The sequence below is a fragment of the Lepisma saccharinum genome, chromosome 1 (assembly GCF_977018435.1).
Source record: "Lepisma saccharinum chromosome 1, izLepSacc3.1, whole genome shotgun sequence".
Classification (NCBI taxonomy): domain Eukaryota; kingdom Metazoa; phylum Arthropoda; class Insecta; order Zygentoma; family Lepismatidae; genus Lepisma; species Lepisma saccharinum.
In genome coordinates this window covers 2,954,832-2,980,882 of record NC_139229.1, presented here as the reverse complement: position 1 = coordinate 2,980,882, position 26,051 = coordinate 2,954,832, and the positions used below count along the sequence as shown (strand labels likewise).

Sequence of the window (26,051 nt, the reverse complement as noted above, 5' to 3'; positions counted from 1 at the left end):
GTTGGGAACTCCCCCTGTAGCGCGTCGCTTCGGTCTCAGCACCCTTCCTTTAAGGAGCTTTCCGACCGAAGTAACAAGTAGCACGCGAATACGCATATGTCGTTTGCTGTTTGGACCCTCATGTGCAATGAATGCTGTTTTACAGTCTGGAAGTGTGTGTCACTAGTGTGACAGTGTGAACATCCCGTGTCCCATTGGTTTGAAAGTTTCCTTACACTCATGTCTATGGCACTAAGAAAGTTTTGTGGGGTTCCCCTTGTCGTTTCATGTAATCATCATTATCATCATCGCCGCGATTAGTTTAAAGCGGAAGAAAAGAGACAGTAAATATAAAAAATACAAATGCTTCAGTGTGTATATCTTTAAAAGAAATGATGATGATGATAATAATAATGAACCTAATTCATACACAAAAATTTAGTTGCCAAGAGCATTCCACGCGTATTTTTTCTGCCGTATTATTAACGAAAGTATGACGATAACAGGACGTGGTCGACTGTCTAGAATGTTCGTTAATATCTTCGCGACCACTGTACAAAATATCATAGCAATTATCACATTCATAGAAATGCTCCATGTAAAAGAATCAGACGTTGCAGCGAAAACTCCATTTACTTCCATTATAAGCAGTCGAACACCAAGCACCGGGGTCAACACCAGCGCCTCTAGCGGATCATTTTCGAGTGGAACCAGCCTGAGAGCGCAGAAGCATGCCGTTTTCCACACTACGTTATTCTAGGCGCTGTACCTCAACCCTTTCCGCCCTAAAGCGAGCCACACTGAAGCTAACGGAAATTAAGATTTCTTTAACAGGAAAGTGAAAAACTTTTCTGTCTAACTACTTTCTTTGTGACGTGTGGAGGCTCTCCTTCGGTTTCTATCGGTGGAAAGAAAGATGACGTCGACTTTTCACATTCTTCAGTTCTTTCTCTTTTTCCTTTAACTTTTGCTTCCGAAGTTAGGAAGTTTGCGAGGCATTCGACTGTCTCCACAACTGCGGAAGATCTCGAATGATGAGGCATCTGTAGGCGTACAAAGGAAATGCATTGATCGAAAGAAACCTGCAAAATTCTCCTTCCGGTATGCTGTGTTATTCCACTCTTCAAAAGTTTTGTGCATCTTACAATTCTGACAAAAGTTGTGAAAGAATTCGGCTGGGTAAGGTTTGGTTTGAAGACTGGAGCTTCATTTCAGTCCTGTTGTTCACGCTGTTGTTGTTTGCTTACTGGTTATTTGTACGGCTAGGTTTAGTTTTACACTCTACTTAAGTCAGTTTGTGGCAAGATTTAAATTTGATTTGATTTATTTAAAGTGCATAAAATACAGAGCGATTCATATAAAACTGACGCGTTTCAATATCAATGAATACGAACAAGAATAAAGGTAGGTAGCAACAAGTTATTCCATCTGAAATTAAGCATAAGTATGGGAGTTCGTTCATTTATACCCTATCCCGGCGATCTGTGGAGCAAGGCCGCGCATAACGTTAGAGGAGGGGAGAAAGCGAGTGGGCGGAGCGAAGTAATACACGCTGCTACAACGGCTGGTAACTGCAGTTGCTTTTCCCCTCTCCTCGCAATTCCGTTCCCTCTCACGTGCTCATTGGTCGAGCTCTCTCGAGTCAATACTTGCGCAGAGACGTGCTGCAGCTGTTGTCAATACCGTTTATACAGGCCATTCGGCTTAGCTTGGGCTTTGGCCTTCAGATGTGCAGAAGCCTGTCGCTCAGCCCGACGATGCGAGAGTTCCAGAGCGATCAGAGTTGGTAACCGCCTTCATCAATATCCGTAATCTGACTTATGAGCTTATTAGTAGGCGTGTTCGGGACTTACTGGTCTCTGGATTTCTTTTCTTTAAGTTACATTACGAGCAGGTTATAGTTGAAGGGGAAAAATGACAGAGGATTCTTTGTGTCGGCGAAAGAGGCATTCTTCCTCTCCTCCTATTCGTATCCGCGGGGGAAGGGGGCCGATAGCGTTATAGTCCACACGTTTACTTCGCTAACGTCGAAGACTAAAGAAACCCGCCGCCACGAACGTGGGTGGGGATAAACAGCGGGCGAGTTATTTTCGTCCAATCACACTCAACCTTCAGCTAATGGACGCAGCTGTCATTCCGCTCGTCTACTCCACGTGGAGTCAGTCACATGACTGCGGATACGATGTTGCCGTACTTTGCAACTTCAATGGTGAGACGTCGGAAGGTGCTTGTGCGCGGAGGGGCAAGGTGGCGTAGAGTAGATGTGTGGCAACACTGTGCGTTGAATGTGATTGTTGCAGCTGGTGGGCGCGCTCCGTGGACTTCAAAGCCAGCCGGTCGTTAACGTAGCTAGCGCGTCGACTATACCACGAGAAAGGTGATGGTTGTCCTGTGTTGCTTAGGGTGTTTTTATTCAACGGAAGCTAAGGTGAAAATGAAAACTGGAAAGAAGATTGGAGTAGAGAAATTATCTCAACGTGCGTAAGTTGATGAACAAAGAACCTGGCAGTGGTCTTGCGTTAAATGTTAAACAAGTGCAAAAGCGTGTATCCGCAGCTACTGGTGTGTCAGTAAGTACTTTGAAATGCCTCTTAAACGCGCAACAAAGTAACTGGGGAGGGATTAGTAACGCCTAACGAAACACTCAGAAGATAGAAATTTAAAAGTTATGTGGACGAGTTTGACATGTTTGTTATTGGTATAACAATTAACGAATTTCACGATTCTACTTTAGATTCGTAAGTTTCTTTTTAAATGAGAGAACAGCATATAGCCTTTGCCAGTTTCATGTCTAGTAGAATTGTAACTTCCGCTAATAGCAACACTTATATGAGTCACTTGACGTCTTCCGCAGACGACAAACATCTCCCGCTTTGGGGATGCCAAAGCTCAGGTTAAACCGAATACGCTGTAACACTCTACTTCAATTCGTCCAATGTCGGAGGGTGTGTAGCGTACACTTTTTCCTTAAGATACCCCCACACGAAGGGGTCAAGTCGGGTAATCTCGGTGGCCATAAGTTTCAGGAAATTATCCGCTCATCAGAGACACTTTGGATCAGCGTCAAGAACTTATTTGGTGCATGTATGCGAAGTCATCCTGTGGAAAATATCCTTGACGCAGCTCTATGTCATACCATTGCTCATAAAACACCATAAAAATTCGTAGCGTGTATTGCATTCTCACAACGGCTGAGGCAACGGCGAAGAAAGCATCGTGAGAATATATGAATCTCCAAGATGACCGGCGTCATGCGAGACTAACACGGAGCAATACGGTGTATTTCTATTGAAACAAAACGTGATTAGTTTTATATGGATCACCCTGTATGTTCGGTGTGCTTATTTTGCTGCTTGCATACTCTTAGCTTCTTTCTTGTCGCTGCGATTGAACACGTAGCCTCGACATAGCATGACGAGCTATGAAAACGTATAAAAGAAGCTATTGATTTCCGAAATTGCATGCAGCGCTTGCACACTGCTTGAAACTCCTTCCAATGTAACGAAACAGTCCCCGACCGTGGTGATATTTATAATGTGTAACAACAGACGGGCATTTCTAAGGCCTGCTTTATGTAATCAACACTCTCAGCGTGTTTGACACGGCTTCTAGCGCTTGCTGACAGTTGAATTCAATTTATCTTCCTTTTTACTCATTTTTATGATTGACAGGAAACGGTCTTAAATGTATTATGAAGAAACAGCCTTGAAAATAATTATGGCGGTCGATACTGCGCGGAGAGTTGCCACTTTGCTGTCTGCACTAGGAAGAAATATTGAATCAATGGAGCGTACGCGTTTGTGCCGAAGAGGTGGTGGAGGGTTGAACAATAATATACTCTCAAAAACGCTAATAACGATGCATGGAAAATTAATAACATCCAAATCTGAATCTTATAACCAAATCAAGACGGCTTAGCTGGGAAGGCAATGTGGCACGAATGGGAGAGGAAGGAAGAGTTTACAGGATTCTTGTTGGGAAACCTAATGGTAAGAGACCTGTAGGAAGGCCAAGACGAAGATAGACGGATAACGTTGAGATGGACCTAAAGAAAATCGGTAAGGATGGAAAAGATTGGATTGGTCTTGTCTAGGATAGGGATAGGTGGAAGGCTTGTGTTGCTGCAGCCCTAAACATTCGCGTTTATGAATTCTAGAGAAAGATAGAAAACTGAATCTCCTACATAAATACCATAAACAATCTGTGAATAAAGGGTGGATATAAAGTCTGAACGTACGTATATGTTAGTAACTGCTTGGCCGACAATTTCCATAACTGGATTGGGGAAGATGACAGTATGGAATGGGCTCCTGCAAATCTTAATCACCTTGATTCCTTTGGAGTATTCGAAAGGACATTGTTCATTCAGTGAAATCAACGATCAACTGACGCAACGAATTACAAATGAAGGCGCTAGGATGGATGTTGATAATGAATTATCCATTGTGTGTACTCTTTGCAACATCTTAGTTGACCGCCCCGAAAGAATTCTAAGTTCCTAATTCGTAAACTTAGCAACATTGCACATCGGCTCCAGGTGAAAGTAGCCAACTTTGAGTTGGTCCTTCTACTAGACGAAAAACTCTGCGGTGAGAGGTTTTCAATATCGCACTTTCCATGAATTCAGAAACTAAAAACCACTATTATAATACACAATCAAACAGAAATAATACATTGGAAAAAGAACCTTGAGGAATTTTTACGATTCTGCTTGCTCGACTTGAAATTAAGAGGGGTTTGAAACACTGATACAGTTTTTCTCCAACTGATGAAAATCCCCAAAGTACGTAACTTAAACTGTGTGGTGTAGGGAGATCGTGTTTGCTTGCGGAATGGAAGGTCGTGGGTTCAATCCTACTTCTTTGCAATATCTTTTTCGGAAAGTAAACGGCTTTGGACAAGAATGCTTATCTACGTTTCTTGGATATTTCCGTTGATATTTATGCGATTTACGTCCAGCATTTCCGGATGCAGAAACATGCGATGTAAAGTCTGAAGTGCGTTGAATATCTGTAGTTGTATCATTTGAAAATCCTACGTATATTTTAGGTCCGCAGTGAAGAGCACAAAAAAAGAACATTGTATTTGTGTGTATGTGTGTATGATAGTATGTGTGTGTTGTTGTTGTTTTAAGTCTACTTTATGCACACATAGGCTAATCGGGACTGGACCTACAGTTTAAACAGGAATCCGAACCACTGTGCAATGAGCCTCCACCTGATATAAAACCCGGGACACATTGATTACAACATCCTGCTTACGAACATATATTTATGACATATAAATATTTAACGTGTGTTAACATAACTTTTGGCAGCTGAATGAATAGAAAGGTCTTGCAAAAAATACTGCCAATCACTGAAAAATCAAGAAGTTGAGTAGAAACATTCCCGAGGTATGCATCGCATAAATATTTACAGTGATTTAATATAATCTTATATTACATTATTACAACACATCGAACTCGGTAAATAACAAAAAAAATATAATCAGGAGTGGGTGAGATTTGAACCTAGGACGTTTCGTTTTTGACGAAAAAGTATAACAAGACGACCGTCTAACCTACTGCGAAACTCTGTAAAACAAGTTGATCTCAGTTGAACGAACATTTTGTCGGAGTTCCGAACAATTTTTAGCCACAGATCAAGCAAAAGACGCACTTTGTAGAATCATCCGGTATTGTGCAATGTTCTTTACTGTAATTTTGCCTAAAATCGAGAGAAATTTGCTTCATTGCATTGAAATGTGATGTTAATTCTCTCCAGTTGGTGGAGAACCAGATCAGTGTTTCCAAGTGCACATAAATTCCCCTATTTTCAATTCCAGAACGAATACTCTTTAAAAAATATCAATATTCGTATTTCCAATTTACCATTTTTGTTTAATTGCGTATTATATTATTGGTTTAGGGTTTCTAACTTCATGGAATGTGAAAGAGTGAAAGAAATTCACAAGATCGTTTTCGTTTAGAGACAAAAACTGTTGCTAAGTTGGATACTATTTGTGGACTCTGAAGCGCTATGTTGCAAAATTTACGAATTCAGGACTTTGATTTTTTCAGGGCGGTCAATTAAGATGTTGCGAAGAGTACCTACATTAGTTTCTCCAAGAACAAATAGGTCTCCTCGATGGCGTAATGGTAACGTCGTCGCCTTGTATTCAAGGGAGTTCGGGTGCAATAACCGGTGGAGGCACCTAATGGTTAGGATTTCACTTAACCAATCTGTGAATACAGTGGACTTGAAACAAAAACTCACACAAACAAATTCAAAGAACGGCGTGGCTGTCTGTTATATAATGCGCAGAATCATGTGCTAAGCTGTGATTCTGTACGCTGTTCGAAAAAAATAGAAAAACTGTGCGGGTGGAGGAACGTTACATGCTAAACCCACGGCCATGGAATTAGGCGGGTGGCAGAAATTCGCGCCGTTGCCACGTCGGAGCACAACCCCGTGTGTTCGAGAATGAAAGATCTCGTTGTAGAGTTGGTCTTTGTAATCCATGCGATACAAACGGACAGTATTTGCTCGAAAGGTCAGGGGTGACACAAAAGTACCCCGGAGAGAGGTCGGTCTGACGCTCGAACTAGGCAACGCAGCCAGGTTGACGTTGCCACACAGTGCGCGGGAATCAGCGCTTTCGCTTTGTGGCACCAGCGTAATTCTGCCCATCCGTGCGTTTATATTTTCAAAGCATAAAATCCTAGGATTCTTGGAAAATTACCCAACCATGTACTGCTCCTCGCGTAGGAGATATCCACCCCTCAACGCTGCAACGAAAGCAGGGAGTGAATGCAGCTGACGTTGGAAAGTACCTAATTTTTCGATAAGCCTTACGTTATAACCCCCCCCCCCCCTTTTCTTCCGTAGCTTTTACAGCCTTCAATTACCACGGGATTCTGACGTAACGGAAGTGAAGCGTCGCCCGCTTTGAAGACACAGTTTGTTACGCAACATGAAGCATAGCCCTGCCAAAATTTGAACGGAAATGACCCTCGGAATCTCACCACCTCGTAATCAAAAGGAAGAACGAGGCAGCTGGGTAAGTTGGTGGCGAAAAGCTCAAAGCTTTGCAGCGCTGCGTGATGTCGGGGTCTGGGGTAACGAGGCTCGTCTGGTTTGCTCTAATAATGTCTCGAGGCTGGACGCTCTCCCGCAATATGCTGTCTATGGTCTCGTGTGCTTTAAAGACCGACAATTCTAAAGGAAATTTGGGTTCATTATCGTAACCTGCTTTGCGGTTTATGTGGGAGTTATGCAATGCTAAATCTACAATTTGAAATGAGAATCCTCAAATTTAGCTGCAATCGTTAGTAGCGAGACATAGGAAGAGCAGGTCTTCAATTGAGCCAACCACCGTGTTGGAGTGGTTAGCACAGTGCGCTACGATGCCAGGACTCCCGGGTTTGAATCCCGACTTGCGCATGAGTGTTCTTTGTGACTGTCCCTTCATCAATTTGATCATATCATCACGCATCTTCGCGTGTAGCCAAAAGTGGCAGAAAAGCGAAGTAAAATACACCAGATCAATCAATCATTGATGTATGTGTTTGGAATTTTGTTATTATACGTCGCTTTTTCCACTTTTGGCTAATTGCGACGATGAGGATGAGTGATTAGATTATATTCATGAAGAGACACTCACAAAGAACACTCGCCCAGACATCCGTTGGAGGCACATTGCACAGTGCCGCGGATACCCTTTTAAACTGTAGGACCAGTCCCGATTAGCCTGTTTCTTCATAAAGTGGACTTAGAATTCAGGGGTATCGGGTTCGAATATCGGCCTGGCCATGGGTATTCATTGTGTGTGTCCAATCATCAATTTTATCATATCATCACGAATCTTCGCGATTAGCCAAAAGTGTTAGAAAAGCGAAGTGAAATAAACCAAATCAATCAATAAATCAGTTCTTTGCTCTCGCTGCTATAATGAAAAATCGCCAGCACATGCAAATAAGACGAAGTGCTGAAAGTGTCCCTAGTGACGTAAAAAAAATTGTTAAATAGTTACCTAAGAACTTGCAAAGAGAAACATCAAATTTATCTGAAATCGTCAGTTGTGAACTTATGATTCCAGGGGCATCGAACCCGGGAACCCTTGATTACAGTGCTATGATGTAACCACTAAGCCACCGGGGTGACCCTCCAAATGTCGGTGTAATAACGTTATTTGTACCCTTCCCCCAGATGGTACTGTTCTATAGAAATAGCTATTAGCCAGTATGAAAAGCTACGAATGTTATTTTCAGGAGAAATCTTTATTTTACTTAGCCATACTTTGATTTCGAAACACTAGATAACAATGCACGGAGCGATTTTACAATACCGGACAACTCCCCAATTTCGTTCATATTTCGCATACTCAATAATTTTGGGCTCGTAATTACGAATCTGCGGTTAAAATTTGGCGGTCACATGTCGAATTTGCAAAAAAAAAAAAAAAAAAAAAAAAAAAAAAAAAAAAAAAAAGCGAAATTGAGTGGTCCGCAATCAGCACAATTGCTCATTATTTACCGGAAGATTTTGTGTTTCCAATACTTAAAGAACGAAATATACATTCCTGATATTACTACGACCCCAAATTTTAAATAAGTTTGCCTAACCTAACCTTACTGTGAATGTTTTTTGGGGCTATGCATGAATGGTTTTTTGGGCTATGCGTGAATTGTTTGCTCCATAAAAAAATGTCAGTTTCGTAGCACTTGAGTGACAAATTTTAACTGCACAATCGTGATCAAGTGTCCTAGATTATTGACTATGCGAAATATTTATTTATTTATTTATTTAATTGAAACACAACAGGCGCATGCCCAATTACAGTGTTCAATATGGGATGACACCATTACATAAACAAGAACATAACTAAGAAAATTAACAAGAAATATGAATGACGCAATATACATTTTACATTTAAAAACAATTGTGAGAAGAAATTAATTATTAGATTATAGAAGCAAAGGGAACACAGAGACAATACAATAATAAATGAAGCTAAACTGTTGGATATAACCTTACAAGCTGAATGAAAACCAAAATTCAATGAACAAAACAAAACAAAACATACAGAAATTCAGCGATTAGATCTTATGTTACAATTACATTTAAATAGGTCTACGCTTGGATTATTCTTAGAAACTGAATTAAATAACTTGCACATTCTCCTCATGGGTTCAGCTTCGGTCATTTTGGTTCTTCCAAGGGGGATTTGAAAGAGATCAGTTCTGGGCCTTAACATACAGTTTGGCACATAAAAATTTAAATTCGACAACAGATTAAAATAATCTATTTTACCATTGATAAGCTTGGAGAGAAAAGTTATTTGACTTGTTTGCCTCCTTTCGTCGAGTGACGGAATATTAAAGATTTCGCGTAATATGTTGCTAGGAGTGAGTTTTGGATATGTACCATCAAGTTTAAATAGTAGATATCTGAGAAATTTATTTTGAAGCTTTTCTAATTTTTCGATATCTTTCTTGAATTGCGGGTTCCAAACAAGAGAAGCATATTCGAGTTTAGATCTGACGAGCGTATAATATAGCAAGAGAAATGTTTCCTTTTTTCTAAATTGATGACCCATTCTCATTATAAATCCCAAATTTCTGTGAGCTTCGCTTAAAATGCGGGCAATATATGATTGGAATGTTAACTTTTGGTCAAAAGTGACCCCTAGGTCGGTAACTATATTCTCACTTTGTACTAACACATTAGAAATAGTGTATGAATGTTGAATAGGGTGTCTGTTGTGGGTGAATGATACAAGTTTACATTTCTTTAGGTTTAGGCTGACTTTATTAATTTCACATGAACGAATGCCCTGTATTATTAATATGTACCCAACTGAAAGTTACTAAAATAAACTTACGAAAGAAAGAACTTGATTTCCTACCTTCAAAGTCGCCATCTTCCTCACACCTCACAGATTACTGAACAACTGAACGCTACGTTGAACAAACATGGTTTCCATACTTGTATACGGAGAACGATCGAAAAGCTTATTTTACAACTTCTACACGTCAATTAACAATTTCAACACGTCACCCCCCACATGTTAACCTCAGATACGTCATCGGGACTATATTTCGTGAGTACAAGAAGTAGGATAGAAATTACGGAGTTGTCCGGTATTGTAAAATCTTACCCAATGCAGTCCCGTAACAAGATGAGAAGACCAGGTAACATCGACCAATTTTACTCCCGCATTTTTTCTCAGGGAGGGGTGGGGGGCAGAATAAGATTTCAATCTTACCCTTTAGTAAAAAAAAATATTTTGCCGTTTATTATTATTTTTATGCAAATAATAAAATTGAAATTGAAAATAGTTTGGGGTTGTTGACAAGTTCATATTTGAGTCCACTATTTAAATACAAACTGGTTTCGCTTGCTTCCTTTCTATAAACATCTATAAATTGTTTACGAATAGTGCTTCATCTTTTTGTGCTTTTTCACGATTCATATCAAATACAATTTTCAGGATCCCGAACAGTAGAGAAATTCCAAATATTCTTGATATATTCTGTACCATAAGTTTCTGAAATTTCTTGAAATTAGTAGGTTTTATCCCAGAAGTGCAAACACAATCACTTGAGGAGAAAATAGTGTGTAGAATTCGGGATTTTCACCGCGTCGGGAAATTTAGAAAATGTCCCTTCTCACTCCGACCAAAGCATTTTTCGTCTGACACGCCCCTACGTACAGCAGACAACACGATTCTAATGTCTGGTAAAAACGTTCTCTCGTTATTTTGTCGAGCATGACAAGTTATTTGCCGCAACTTTTCGAATTGCACGAACTGTCAGTTAGCCGTGGGAGGGGGAGAAACTGCCCCTTCTGCCCCCTTGCGGGCGTCCTTGCTTCACATGTTGGTCCTGTGGTGTGATTATCATACTGAACCGAAATGGTTCCTGGGATCGAATCGTGAGAAAAGTGTGGATGTTTGCTCTATTACGTTAGTTCAGTATCATTGTTTCGATTGCCCTAGAAGGACTGGGCGGAACGGAAAGATTTATTCTGAAGTATCACATTTTCATAAGTAATGACAACGCTTACTTTTGGAATATTAGTGAAGTAACTTACCAAGCGCTGGCCAACTGCTGATTCGCTCGTTACATTTCAATCGGGCGTCACGTTCATGGTTATACTCCTGAACACTTGCAACGAATAAAACGCTAAAAGATAAGAAAAGATGATTGCAGGCAGACCTCGCATTAAACTAAACATTGTGCATTCACTTGATATAAACACACGAAACAAATATTCACTGTGCAGCCACGAATAACGTGGAAGTAACTCACAAAAATGCCACAGGCATAACAGAACTGATTAAAGCACACACTAGCATGTAAACAGCAGAATCGCCTTGACTTATCAGTTGTGCCTCTAGGGGAAAGCACCCGCGAACTGCCCTTCAAGGCCAACACGCCAAGAAGGAAGGTGCCAGACAAAGTTTTTTTTCTTTGTGATTCTACTTGTATTACACTGCATGCACGACTTGAGTTCTACTTGCGTTTCGTTTATATTTACTTATGTAATGTGACCATAACTTCATTGACGTTATTATTGCCTTTTGTTATCAAAACGAATGTAGAAATCTGACTTGACTTTACATAATCTGAGATTTCAAAGTATCGAATAAGTTTAATGCAAAAGTCTCAACAATGTTCGTGTTTCTGTTTTCCGCAACAATCGGTGGAATTGTTAAGACTGTAATTGTTAAACGCGACAATTGAGATCTGTTGTATTACAATTGTAAACACAGAGAAACACGTTCTCTGTTCATTTTTCGATTTCTTATGTTTCTTATTTTTGTGTAAGTTATTAAAAGTATTAATAGGTGTATATTAGAATGTTGAGAAGAAGAATACAACTTGCACGTTATGAGGATATATTCTGTTCTGTTGATGGGAAATGTGTCGATAATGTGAATGATTGGTGAATACACGGATTGTGTAAAATATTGTTTTGCGGGTAATAAATCACGTGCATAAATAACGAAGCCACTGTACACTTCACTCTAGATGAATCATCATATTTTTCATCGCTCATTAAGTACACAAACATATAATTTACAAAAACAATATTAATAAGAAAAGAAAATACAATAACATGCTCTACTCTTCCTGTAACATACTGCTGTAACCTTTAGTTTCAATGCAGTCATAAAAATACAGTTTCATATTTTTTTATTTTAAAATTACTTATGCTTCTTGCCAATTATATTTCAGTATTCCACCACAAACGACATTTGTTGTAGAAGTTAATTTCATCCATATATTGAAAAAAACAATCCAAAGTTAATGGAAAATTGATCTCCAGTTGAACGCTTCGCGAAAAGAGCGTACACCCTCTGAAAATATTGGGGCTACAACATTGGTTATGAGCAGTGGCAGCGTTGGGTTCCAAAACTAGGTGGGCAAGGTGCCAAAACTGAGGGGGGGGGGGGCAAGGACAGTTTTATTCCCTTGGTAGGTAAAGTTTAGCATAGGGCGGGAGCAAAAGTGGCAAAAAGTTGGGGGACAACTGCCCCCGCCACTTGCTAAGCGATTCTTTGGAAAGACATTCAATATAAAAATACGTTGGATTGAGTTGTTGTTTTAAGTCCACTTTATGCACGCAACAGGCTAATCGGGATTGGACCTATAGTTTAAAGTAGGGTCCGAATCATTATGTGCCTTCACCGGGTATCGAACCCCGGATCCCTTGATTATAATACGTTGGACGCTGGTTTTGTAACACATAATAATATTGCAATTCCCAAATCTGTCTCATTCATTTTTTCATGAACTTCTTTTCTCATTTTTGTGAAATTTTACGACTATTTTAAATATAGTTTGATTGATTGACTGAATTAGGTTACTTTACGTTGCTCTTTGCAGCTCCGTAATAGAAAGAGAAATAGGGAACAGAAGAAGAAGGGAAGAGAAAGAGATAGGAAGGAAGAAAAAGAGGAATAAAAAAGGGAACAAAGGTGGGCCTTATATTCGAAAATATACGGTATCTGTTACCCTTTCAAATGAATAGCTACAATTTGCACAGCGGTTACAAGAATTTTTAGAAAATCGATGTGTGTGTGTGACTGATTGTTAAGATGTCCGAAAAGAATAAAATAAAGAACTATAAACAACCCCTGCTGAAAATAGACAGCCTGGCGGAAAACGGAAGTGCCTGTTAGTTTTGGCGCGAACTAGCAGAGGTGATGGCGTCATGTCGACCGAATGGCAGATTGCGCTCGCGTTGAGAAAAGGAATCCGGAATCTTTAAGTTCGGCGACTGTTTGTCCGTTTTAGTTTTGGGAATCAACGAAAACAGTTGGGTCCAAATAGGTTGGCCCGAAAGCTCCGTCGAGGACGATGGTAATGTGTGCCCAGAATCATGTGTCCCATCTAACGGTTACATGATCATCTCGAAGAGATTTCGTCAGCTGTTCCAGGGAGTTTCTTCAAATTGGATCTCAGTTTGCAGAAAAGAAAAGTGAAGTGGAAGAAAAGTGATTACTTGGATAATCATGAGAGCTCTCATATTCAGTGATTCCAGTGGGGTAAATTTCTCGTATCGGACAAACGGCTGAAATTTGCTAGTTCATTTAATTTGAATATTCGTACTTATGTATTCTGCATTGAGAAACATTGCTGAAAGTGGCATTTCGCTTATTTCACGGAAATAAGCTCTATTTGCGACATGTCGAATAAGTTTTCTTAGTTACTTTTTGCCTTCGGTAACACGCAAAATGGCGGTCACAGTTTCACTACCGTACTCGGCATGCAGTGTTTCCACCCCACAGCACCCAAAAATACCTACGTAGCCCCACAAACCATTGACGCATAGCCCCACGAACCATTCATACATAGCCCCACGAACCATTTCCGGTAAGGTTAGGTTAGGTAGGGTCACTATAGGTTACAATAGTTAAAAATTGGTTTCGAAAAAAATATGCACAGCCCCACACACCATTCTCGCATAGCCCCACGAACCATTGACGCATAGCCCCACGAACCATTGACACATAGCCCCATGAACCATTGACACACAGCCCCACAAACCATTTGCGGAAACGTACCTTCTTCAAATACAAAAACACGTGTTTGGAAACACTGACCGGGATTACGTCATCAGACACAGGCTACATCCACCTGGAAGTAAATTGATGCAAGAGCTTTCGTGCATCGGTCACACATTTATATCGAAAAATAGATGATTTACCGGCAAAATTCAATGAACGATGCGAGAAAACACTTCCCCGAACTTCCACAAGTCTAAAGAAACTGCATACAGTAAGTAATTTCTCCTGTAAATTTGAAGAAATCCGTTTGTCCGATACGAGAAATTTACCTAAAGGGGTTAAGTCACCAAAGGGTGAAAGAAAAGAGTTATTTACAACAAATGTAGAGATCTCAAAACAGGCTAGCCACGGTTCATGTTAGTAAATGTGATAATATTCAGTTCTTATATTGAACTAAATTTATTATAAGCGTGTTTAGCTACAGCAATTTTCATCAATGCAATCCAAAGTGCAGGTTTGAAACCTAGTATTAAGTTTACTTTTATAAACAGAGGACAAGCGGAGACTTATGGACCCTGTTTCTTAAACCTTATTTCTTGAACCTTACACTTTAATCATTAGATCTTAAACCTTATAATTGTTTACTGAGGTTATTTTGTAATAATGTAGGAACATTTATTTTTTTATTTTTCTTTGCTACACAATTTAAAAAGATTAGTAAAACCTGAAAAGAATTGTTTCTCGCTGAACGAAAGCGCCATGAAGTATTTTGTGGCTTCTGGTTCTGGTGCTGTAGTTTTAGCAAATCGCGATGGCATAGTTGATAGTTCCGATAGTAATTCCATAGTTATACGTGCTTTTGACAAAGAAGAGATTAACTACTTATTATTATAAGTGTTAATAATAGTGTTCTTGTTTTGTTTTATAGTGATTAACTAAGAAGCACCTTAAGACCTTGGAAGCTCTACTCTAACCTTGTTTATGAAACAAATCGAATTTTGATTCCGGGTGAGCAGTAAAACACGCGAAAATGTCTTCCCAAACAAACCATTTGTCAGGATCGTCTGACATCGATTTTTACCTCTTTCATCTCTTCCCTTATTTTCTCTCCTCACGTTCTACGCAGTTCCTATTTTTCTTAATAACTCCGACTGCTGGAAGTGGCCAAAACCTCAAGCGGCGTATCCTCGGAGAGATTATATACGTCCATCAGTGTAATGGACGTGCGGGGGGGGGGGAGGAAATGAAAGGGGGTTGGGAGGTGTTAACGTGAAACGCACGGGACTACGAGAAGAAGAAATATTAAGTCTGAACAATAAAAAGGCTACCATAACTCACTGTTCACAGCTCAGAGGAGAACCAGAGGGGAGGGGAATATTTGCCAGTAGATCAGTACTTCTCAAAATGTTCCAATATTTTCACTGAAATGACACATACATGTACTTGTTAATCTACACATGGTTTTAGAATCGGATCATCTCATCAATCCACATATTATGTGCTTATTTAGTGCGTTTTACAGATAAAATGTTTTTGAATTTGAAATATGTGTTTATTTTTTAACTTAAGGCAAGCAACCTAACCGCACTAACTGAGCGTTGCAAGTGTTAGGTAGGGCTAAATTCTCACTTGGGTGCCGGGGAAAAAATCTTGAAACGCTAAGGGCACCGTGAAACGAATAATCACAAAACAAGACAAAATGTCAAGTCCTTTTCCTTGCTCACTTCATTGAGTTTTTGATTGAGTTGGTGAATATAAACAATTGTTCCTCGAAGAAGCGAGTGTATATATTTTGAATGCCAGCAATTGAAAGTCAAGTGGAGGGATATTGACTTAAAATCAACAATGATAACGAAACTGTTAATAATAATAATAATAATAATAATAATAATAATAATAATAATAATAATAATAATAATAATAAATAATGTTGACAGGTCCCAAAACAAAGGATAGCCTAGGGGCCAAAAATTTTTAAATCCCCCCTGAGGAGAGCGTACAAGACGTGGCCAAAGGCCACGTCGAAACTACGCGAGTCGTGGTATATCGTCTGGACGCTATATCGCCCAACACCAGTGAATTCTAAAATAATCTTCCTTCATTATACGAGGGTTGGTTCATAAGTCATGGCAACTATTTTCTTGGCGAGAATGCGGCACTTGCACGAAAATCCGAAATATACAAATGAGAAGGACAATGTATTGTAATGTGGAATGTATGAACAAATCAGATCGTGTATATCAGGTGTAGGATAGGGAAGCGAGCAAAACATCCTTAAACATAGCATCGTGCCACATGTGTTTACAAGTTAGAAAGCATACATTAGCATTAAAGCATTACGGTAGGACACTATACCCTCAGTTTCCACCAGCTCCCTGTGGCATTCTCTGGCATCTCTGTTCCGAAGAATGGCTATTTTGTTTGACACAAGAGAGCTGTTCACGGTATGGGACGGCGGTTGATTCAATAAAGAATTACCACTGCCCTCTGTACAATTACAGTTCATCTCAATGTCATCTAGTGACGTGTCCACGTACTACGGTTCTCCGGGACATACGATCATATTATGGTACAGTCACGGACAGTTCTGTGTTGTAATGATACTATTGAAATCAATGGAATCGTTACAACTCAGAACTGTCGGTGACCACCACCGTTTAACTTTGAGAACAAGTATAGTTGCCATGACTTATGTCCCAGCCCTCGTAGAAGATACAACTTAGGTTATTCCTATCAATGCTGTTGGTAATAATGCTGGAAAGTTTTAGCTGTTATGTAGAAAATATGACTATAAAAGTTACTGATTTTTAAAGTAACTCAGTATTACTTTTACACAGTGTAAGAATTGAACTCTCTGTACGAGAGGTGTCATTCATTCTTAATGTTGTTTTTACGGTTTGCCCTTCTAATAACGTTCGATTAGTTAATTTGTTATGAAATAGGGATATGAATATATATCCTACTAGCGTTGTAATTATAATTAAAATCAGTATTGTATGATCATGGAAGAATATTATTTGTTCTATTAATGGGGATTCAGGTGTAGACAAGAATTGCACATTATTATTAATATTATTAAAAATCATCACAAGAAATCACTAAAAATAATATAGAAAAATATAATCAATCTTCCATTTCCTCACAAAATATCGAGTCTTCAATCTCCTACCTCCAGTTTTATAGAATTTTCAGTTCAAGAGTTCTAGTTTCATTTTACAACGTAAGATTGATATTTTCTCGTTCTGAGACAAATGTTTATAGAGCTTCATTTCATTTATTCATTATTTAATAACATAGTAAGGCCCCCTTATTTACAATTTCAGTTCTAGCTTTTAGACGAAGTTGTGCCAGAGATGATTTATATTTTCACCACATAATCTTGTATTTTTTCATTTTATGGCCCTTTTTCAAACAATATTTCCCTTTGCATATGGATGTCCTAAATCCAGGCCTGGGTATATTTGTTTTTTTAGACATCAATGCAGGGTTGGGTAGGCGGTGGTCAGGTGCTTAATCATCCCATCACATCATAACGAAACAAAACGGTCAATTCTTGAAGTTTCTGTCGCCATTGCACATTCCCTTTAAACTTTACAAAACTCGTTCAAGTTTACGAAATTACGAATTTTCCCTTTTTTAAAAAAACAATGGGCTCGGATTCAAACATTAAAACCCGTGCACATTTTTCGAGGTCGTTATTTTTGCTTATTCAGACGACGTTTTCATTTTGTCCTTGTTAGCGTCGTGGGCGTGTCCTAAAGCACACTTTTGACACCGCTCCGGTAAATCAAAACAAAAGTTGGTTTCTAGCTGTGTCGATGGTGGCTCTGCTCAGAGTCCTAATGCCATTCATTGTTCCAGTTCTTTATGTTAATTTTCGACCAATGAATATTCAGTGTTGCAGAAAAGCAGCCGCTGGATGAATATTTATGTCGAAATAGGGAAACGGACGGTGGAACTATCATTAATAAAAGTTGAGCATCGAGGGCGAGAGATTCTATGAAAAGCGCGAAGAAAATTCTCCGTAACACGACTTTCTTTCCCGCTTAAAGCTTAATTTCATTGAAGCTACAATTTCGTGAAGCAGTGACGTGCACATTTTGAAAGGAAAGAAGGAAACAATAGAACTGCGGAAATGAAAGTGAAGCCTAACACGAAGATCGGAATGAAATCGTGGTTGGAAAAATGAATGTGCCTATTAAATACGTCCGGGAACGTGGATATCTATGACGCAAAGAAGAGGAGAGATTAGAAAGAGTTTAATTCTAGTCCTTTCTTATCATAGTCGATTTTTTGAAAGAATTAAATTAAAAAGTCATATATTAGACTGAAATGGAGTTTTCAACGACGATAAAAGAATATCTAATAGACCTAACGTTCAACGCTAACGACGACCAAAATAGTAATTTGGTGGGAGGGAATTTTGGAGTGGAGCATATTTATATACCATATATATCATAAAAATCTCTTTTGGGGTAATCCAAGATTCATTTATCTACTTTTTATTCCTTACGGAGAGGAACAGTAAAGGGGTAACTGGTCAAAGGGAGGGCAGACCTTAACCATTTTACCACTCTTTCCTGTAGATTCAGATTTTAAGATTTGCTACACGAAATTGTGTAATTGACGACACCAAGATTTACACCTTTTATTGAAACCCAGTAGCCGCCTCCGTGGCAGAGGGGTTACCACAGCGTGGTACGACGACGCCAAGGGTCCCAGGTTGGAATCCCGGCCTGGGCATGGGTGGTCTTTGTTGAGTGTCCCTTTATCAATTTCATCATATCATCACTCTTCCTCATCTTCGCGATTAGCCAAAAGTGGCAGAAAAGCAAAGTAAACCAAACCAAATCAATGAATCAATCAAACCTAACTGGGATACAAGTGTTCAACTGAAAGAATGTGCTCTGAAATGAACATCTATAATTGTTAAGGATGTTCTGTGTTGACCATTTCTGAAAGAACGTAGCTTACACTACTGTTGTATGTGTTGTAGATATTTACGCATTGAGTATAACAATATATACGTAATTGTATGTGGGCTGAAACTCCTTATTATGTAGATGTCACCCTTGTTTGAGCGACCTTTTCATAGCCAGGAGTTGATTCATCTGTTTGTTGTAGATCTGTGAGAAATATAATGTATCTCGACAATTAAGAATTGAAGGAAAGAATGTGTGCTGCAAGAAATGCCCGTGGAAACGGTTGCTAAGGACGTGAAAAAGGGGCATTTTCACCCTTAAGGAAGGGTCGATTGAGCGATGTTTTAATTTTCTCGGCCTTTTGAGACGATTTCATGAGGGTCGTAATCGGGCATTTTTGGCCTCCGGGGCTTCCTTCATGGAGAGCATTTATGTCAGTGAGTGAGTCAGTCAGTCAGTCAGTGAGTGGTGGGATTGGGGCTTTATATATATTGGATTTTGTTTGGTTTGATTTGGTGTTTCAAGTCCACTTTATGCACAGTAAGGCTAATCGGGACTGTACCTATAGTTTAAAGTGGGATCCGAACCACTATGTGCCTCCACCGGGTAGCTATATATTTGGCGATATATATCGTATTAATCCGTAAGATTGTATTTTATTTAAACCTTCTCTGGAAGCTTCATATTGACCACCAGGCATCACTTGTTTACACCAGTTGTCTACCCTCTGTGGTATTTCAATATTGCACAGTTAAGCGTTAAGCAAACTTCCTGATGTGTTGAGAAAACAGGAGTTTCATCAGGAAAATAGGTGGTCAGCTGTTTGCTATAAACAGGTAGAAAACTCACGATTCGGCATGGAGGAAGAGCTCCATGGCCTGGGTTTTTAAAGGGTAAATAGGCTGGGAGAGGGCGGACTTCTGATTTGGATTTGAGAGAGAGAGGATGTCGATAGAAAGAACTTGAGAGGTCAGAGTGTCGCTGGTCAACAAGCAACAAAGTTCAAAGAGAGTTTAGATTTATTCTACGTCATTCTAAATTCGTCATTATCATTCTTCAGATAGACAGGTATTTATCCAACCAACATGCATAATTCAGGTTTGAAGGTTCATAAAACCGAATGAGTGAGCATTGCCTTTTCTAGTTGTTTAGAGATTTTATTTCAGAGTTGCCTTTCGCAGCCAAGCATTTAGACTTGTCATCTTAATGACAAGTGCTCTCATCATTTATGAGGATGAATGATGATTAAACTACATCACCCATTGATCTATTGTGGGAGTGGTAGGTTCTGATCTCCTCATTCTGTGGAATGATACGATATCGTGTTGGCGATATATCGTCACGATATTTGCCGATATATATCGTTTCGGCGATATATCGTCGCGGTATTTGACGATATACAGTATATCGTTTCGGCGATATATCGTCACGAAATTTGGCGATGTATATTGTGTTGGCGATATATCGTCACGATATTTGGCGATATATATCGTAGAGACGATATATCGCTGATATCACAATGCGGAAAAAAATATCGTATCGTCTGTGACGATATTTTCTTGACGATATGTCGCGATATCAAATTTTAGATATCGTCCATCCCTAGAATTCACTCGTGCTTAAATACGATAGACGTATGCTTTGCATGTTACTTCAAATAATTAAATTGTACAATTATTTTCAAGTAACATGGCTGCGGTTTTAACTTTCACGTTTAACTTTCAGCACCTGAGACACCAGCGCCGAATCGCAATGTGGATCCTACCATGATTGGAGTCTTGGTTGGGCTTGGATTAATGTTTGTGATCCTCTGCGTAGTGCTCCGGCTCTTCAGCAAGTAAGTAGCTACCAATTAAGTAATAATTAATGTAGAAACAGGGTTGCCAGAAGAGGCACTTTTATTTGAAATTCTTGTATTTTTTTTAAAATTTATTTGCAGACTGCAAAAATCAAAGGTTACGGTGAATAGATTTCTTCTGCAAACAAGACATGTGTTTGAAATATAAATATATGTTGTACCAAAAGGGCCATTTACATTTACAGGAGAAATATTCTACCTTGTGGAGAAACAGCTATGAGAAAATACTGTAGATAAAGCATCAATATACACATATGAATTGTGGCAAGGAATAGAACAATTTTGGACAACACGGAATTCAAGAGATATTGTGAAACTCATTACACAGTCTATAAAACTGAGTTTGTTGGAAACTTACGTATTCCATAAACTCTACCGCTATTGTTATATATTTTTTGATGCCTTACACCTATTTTTATTACACAGGTGTATTTCGCTTTTATTCTTCGCCTGTCCCTTTTCATTGTTCCTCCAACAATGCCTTTCACCAAACAATTTCCTCTTAATACACAATTTTTCCTTTTCTTCTTAGATGTGACTGTTTCAACGTACTATTTTTCTTTGCCAGTTCTTCTCAGTATTTCATCATTGGTAATATATTCCATACATTTAGTTGTCAATATCAGTCGCAACACCCATATCATAATTTCCTTATGGTCGTAGGAGGAGGAGAAAACTTAGCATAATGCTTTTGGGAGTATTATTTTATTTGTTCTCTTGGGAATATTAAACTTCCGATGACGTAGAAAAACATGAACGGAAAGAGGTCACGTTGAAAATTTCAGTTCTCAGAGAACAAGTCGAAACTCCCATTTGATTAGCCGTAACTTGAAGTCGAGATTGATTCTCCATAAGGAATACATGGGATTCTGTAAATACTTATTCATCATATTTTTCAAACATCGTGTCTAGCTTAATAATAAACTTAAAAAGTGCTTCCTCTTGTCACCTGGGGAGAAATTCAAATTATTTTTTAGTAGCGGTGCCCAATTCTACGATATTGAAATAAATCCGCACTTGGCGCGAAACTGTCACTCTTTCCCTTGCCATGTCAGTCCAGTACGAAGGGTTGCATTTATTTCTAAATGTTCGTCACCACTTGTTGCTTGGCACTTGTCGCTTGTTACTTCGGTATGAACGCTCCCTTAGAAATAGAATATGCACGAAAGAAAGTTGTCGCTAAATTTCTCTCAATTGAGTTTGTTCCCTCTAAATTAACGTCAAAAAACTGTTTACCAGCAGAATATTTTAAAAAATATCCATGAGGAGCTGAAACAACACACCACAGGCACATTGTTTAAAATTCTGAAGCTCTCTAGGTCAGTGACGGGCAATCTGGACTGTGACAATGCTATTTACTTTCGTTAAGTTCCTTACAACAACAAGTTCCTGGTGAAGACACATAGTGATTCTAATCCCACTTTAAAATGTAGGTCCAGTCCCAAGTAACCTACCTGTGCATACATGTAAACTTGAAACAAGACACTCAAACAAACAACAAGTTCCCATGACTATGACTGAAAGTATGCATTTTTATAAAGGCTATGCAGTAATAAAAATGTATGGCATGTTTTATTTTTTTGGATAGAACTTACCTATCATTCGGATATTGTGTTTAAACTTCATTCTTAAGCAAGGACGTATTTGTTAGCAAGTACTCAAATTAAATAATGTAAATATACTTGTTTAGCATTTGTTGTATAATCGAGGGTTATTCATGTCCGCCGTACTTATTGGAAGGCATGGATTATATTGGGAGTTTTGAAAATCAATACCAAAGAAGATTTATGCACACCACTACTCGTAATAATATGCATAAAATATTAATCTGGAATTTTACTTTTCGTCAAGTGGATCTAATATGCTTTTATTTTGTTATTCAATCAATAAATATTCAATTATTTATTTACTTGACATTAATTTCCTTGTCTGAGCAGCTTTCTTTTGTACAAATTTGGCGACCTTAACTACACGTAAGTTAAATAATGAATAAGTGCTGTTATATCTCTATTCTAGTACAGTCTTTTCACCTATTCATGTAATAATAATAATGCAATATTAATTAATTTGCATATTTTATTATTATTATTATTTCTGAGGCACTTGGTTCGGACTCCCCAAACCCCGAAATATATTTCTGTATGTACATGCCCGCTGTTAAGGTGTCTGTTAGGGGTTCCGGGTTCGATACCCGGTGGAGGCACGTAGTGGTTTGGATCCCACTTTAAACTGTAGGTTCAGTCCCGATTAGCCTTACTGACTGTGCATAAAGTGGACAACATAAAATGAAAATCAATTAAGGTGTCTGTTGCCTTTTCTATCTGCCAAAGTTTGTATCAAGTCCATTCTGTGCTCAGATAGGCTAATCCGAACTGGACCTACAGTTTGTAGGAGAATCCGAAGCACTGTGCGATGCGTTTCCTGCATGGATGGAACCAGGGACCCCTTGAATGAAAGGCGACAAAGGCATATTTTGTCTACGTACATCACTTCTTCACAGATCTCCGGGGGGGGCTCACGGGTTATCAGGGGGCTTTGTAAATCAAGTCCATTTTTCAAAAGTTTGTATTAAATGTAGGTAAATTATGTGTGTGGGGGGTCATTAAAAGTTTAGAAATAGGGACACAAATACTACATTTTTCTATATATTTTAAAATATCACTTGAAGTGTTAACTGGCTGCCACTGAAATCATTCCGTACACACTCCATACTACGTTTGATGATACAGATATTTATATTACCCAAGAAAAGATGGACAATATTCAATCATAGTGCCTTCCGTACATTCCACTCCCCGGCCGAAATAATAAAACTCCCCTTCGTTCCCAAAACTTGGGAGCTGTTAACCTTTGACGCAGATGCAGAGGAATTTGCATAATGACATCAAAATCACAGATTTCTGTATAAATGGGAGGTCGCAACAGGGGCAACGAAGGTACACATAAAGAAGCTCCCCTGTGAAGGAACTTTCTGAAGTCTAGAGAAGAGACCCTCCTAAATACTTGCCGCTACTTACACTTCTTCCTATAATTAAGATGAACGAATGTAATAGCTGCTGTTCATGCCCCCTTAATTTACCCTTCACCAAAGTTGTTAGCAAAATAATATCAGCTGTCTACATATTCACTCTTCACTGCAAACAAATTACACACAATAGTTTTACCTAATGTCAAGGGGGCTGGCGGCAGTGCCAGGGGAGGCTGACGGTTGTTCCAGGGGGGCTCAGCACCCTCTGGCCCCTGCCTGGCTACGGGCCTGCTTCTTCATCTTCTGTTCTCAACACTTTGATATAGCCACCAGATAACTAATGCTGCATTAAAAAGATAAACAACCATGTTGCCACGTTTCCGCCATATTGTCCAATTAACTTCAGAGACATCTGTGAGAAAATTATGCAACTAACCGTCCAAGTTTCTGTCGCCTGAAAAAGGAAGACTGTGCTTGCAAATTCCCTCCTTACGTTCAATTAACGTCGTTAATATCTTGTTCCTCATCTGCTTGTGAACGTGATTACAGCGAGCGGGGGTTTGCCTTTGGGCTGTCTGCTGTATAATTAATATGTATGCGAATGTAAACAAAACTTTGGCTGCCGGGAAGAAGGGGACAAAGACTTAGCAAGAAGTTCAAAATTGGGTGTCGTTTCTTGTTATTGCACTTGACGCCAACTAACGGAAATGGAATTAACACTCCACTTAAAGCGCCATTCCTAATGCAAATGGGACAGGATTTTCTTTTTGTTTTATGCTTTCCCTTGTTAAAACAAGACCGGAGAAATCCTGAATTGCATAAGACATGTTATCAAGGGCGAAATTAAGTTGTTGAAAAGTGTTTTGTAAAAGTTACCTTGTTCAAGGGCGCCCGCACGATTTTTTCTCGGGGGGGGGGGGGCAGAGTAAGATTTCATTAGTCAAAGAACTTGTATTTTACATATTTTTATTATTATTATTTTTAAAGAAGAAAAAAGTGCTCCCCTGTGCTTTGCACCACGCCATGAAGGCTTATAGGTAGTTTGGAGTTAGGGCTCCATACTTTCTTGATCTCGGCCGAAGCCGGGGTTGATGTGATCATACCACGCCCCTGGTCGCCTTTACCCCCCAGAGTTTCCTCCAGGTACCCACTTTATACGACGCTGGGTGGGCGTCGGAGGCGCTTGAACAGGTGGGAAAAGTCCCGGTTCTTCCCCGGAAATCATAAATTTAAAATTGAGTGAAAATACCTTGGCAATGTTCCGACTTGACTCCACTATACAGGGTGACTGGTAATTAGATGTATTCCCTGAAAGCGGTTAAAGTAGAGACAATTTGCAATAAATTTGACCATATGATACCCCGTCCGAAAATTAGTAGTTTTCGAGATAATCGAATTTCAATTGTTTTTTTAAAAAATGACAATTTTCCACATAAATAGATGAATTGAGAAAAAACTGCTCATTGTATGGAACTTATTTCAGCGTTTTCTGATAGCTAACAAATAAGTGGTTCGTTGAAAATTAAGTTTTTTCCAAATAACAATCACATGTAAGTACCGGGTGGGTCTAAACTTACAAGGGATGATAAAAAAATGCACTCTTAGTTTACTTGGCAACGTATTAATAACAAAAATGGTATGACACGATGCGTACAAATTACTTAAATTACTTCCTTGTGACATCTGATATCCAACAAGGTACAAATGTTGCTAACATTCACATTTGTGTACAAGAAATAATACTTCATTCATCTTCATGTGAATGGAATCAATGCACGATACAATTAAAGAACATTACACGTCTTGCTCAAAGTGGGCACCTCCGTTACGAATGCAGGCACGCAGGTTTTTACGGACATTTGGTCTCTTAACTCGTGATGTGATGGTGTCCTTGATGTGTTGACCAGCTGTTAAGATCCTGTCCCTGAGCTCTTCTTGCGAGTTTACCTCGGGCGATCGAGCCGGCCAGGGAATCGAGCCGCCTCGGTCTATCCATTTCTTTGGGTAATTTTCATCCAGCCACAGTCGCACGCCCAAGCAGAAGTATGGATGGGCGTAATCAACAATCATTTGATCGGGCCATTTTTCCTGCCCCAAATCTTAAAAGGCATCACTTACTTTTACATTTGGAACCACATGACAAGACACAGGTATTTATTGCACAATTTATTGCAAATTGTCTCTACTTTAACCCCTTTCAGGGAATACATCTAATTACCAGTCACCCTGTATAAATGGAAACTGGATTCGCCTTGCTTCCTTTCCATAAACATCTATTACTTTGGTGATGAACAATTCTTTATCTTTTTGTACTTTTTCGCCAGAG

General features: G+C 39.2%; 1 protein-coding gene across 2 annotated transcripts in view; it reads left to right on the top strand.

The window, feature by feature from the left end:
- jus (EB domain-containing julius seizure protein) overlaps window positions 1-26,051 on the top strand; it is a 238,285-nt gene that overhangs the window by 171,136 nt on the left and 41,098 nt on the right. For both annotated transcript variants that reach the window (XM_083128435.1, XM_083128443.1), the window contains exon 4: window positions 20,625-20,736. In XM_083128435.1, the coding sequence (XP_082984561.1) occupies window positions 20,625-20,736 (112 nt within the window). The remainder of the gene's footprint in view (window positions 1-20,624; window positions 20,737-26,051) is intronic.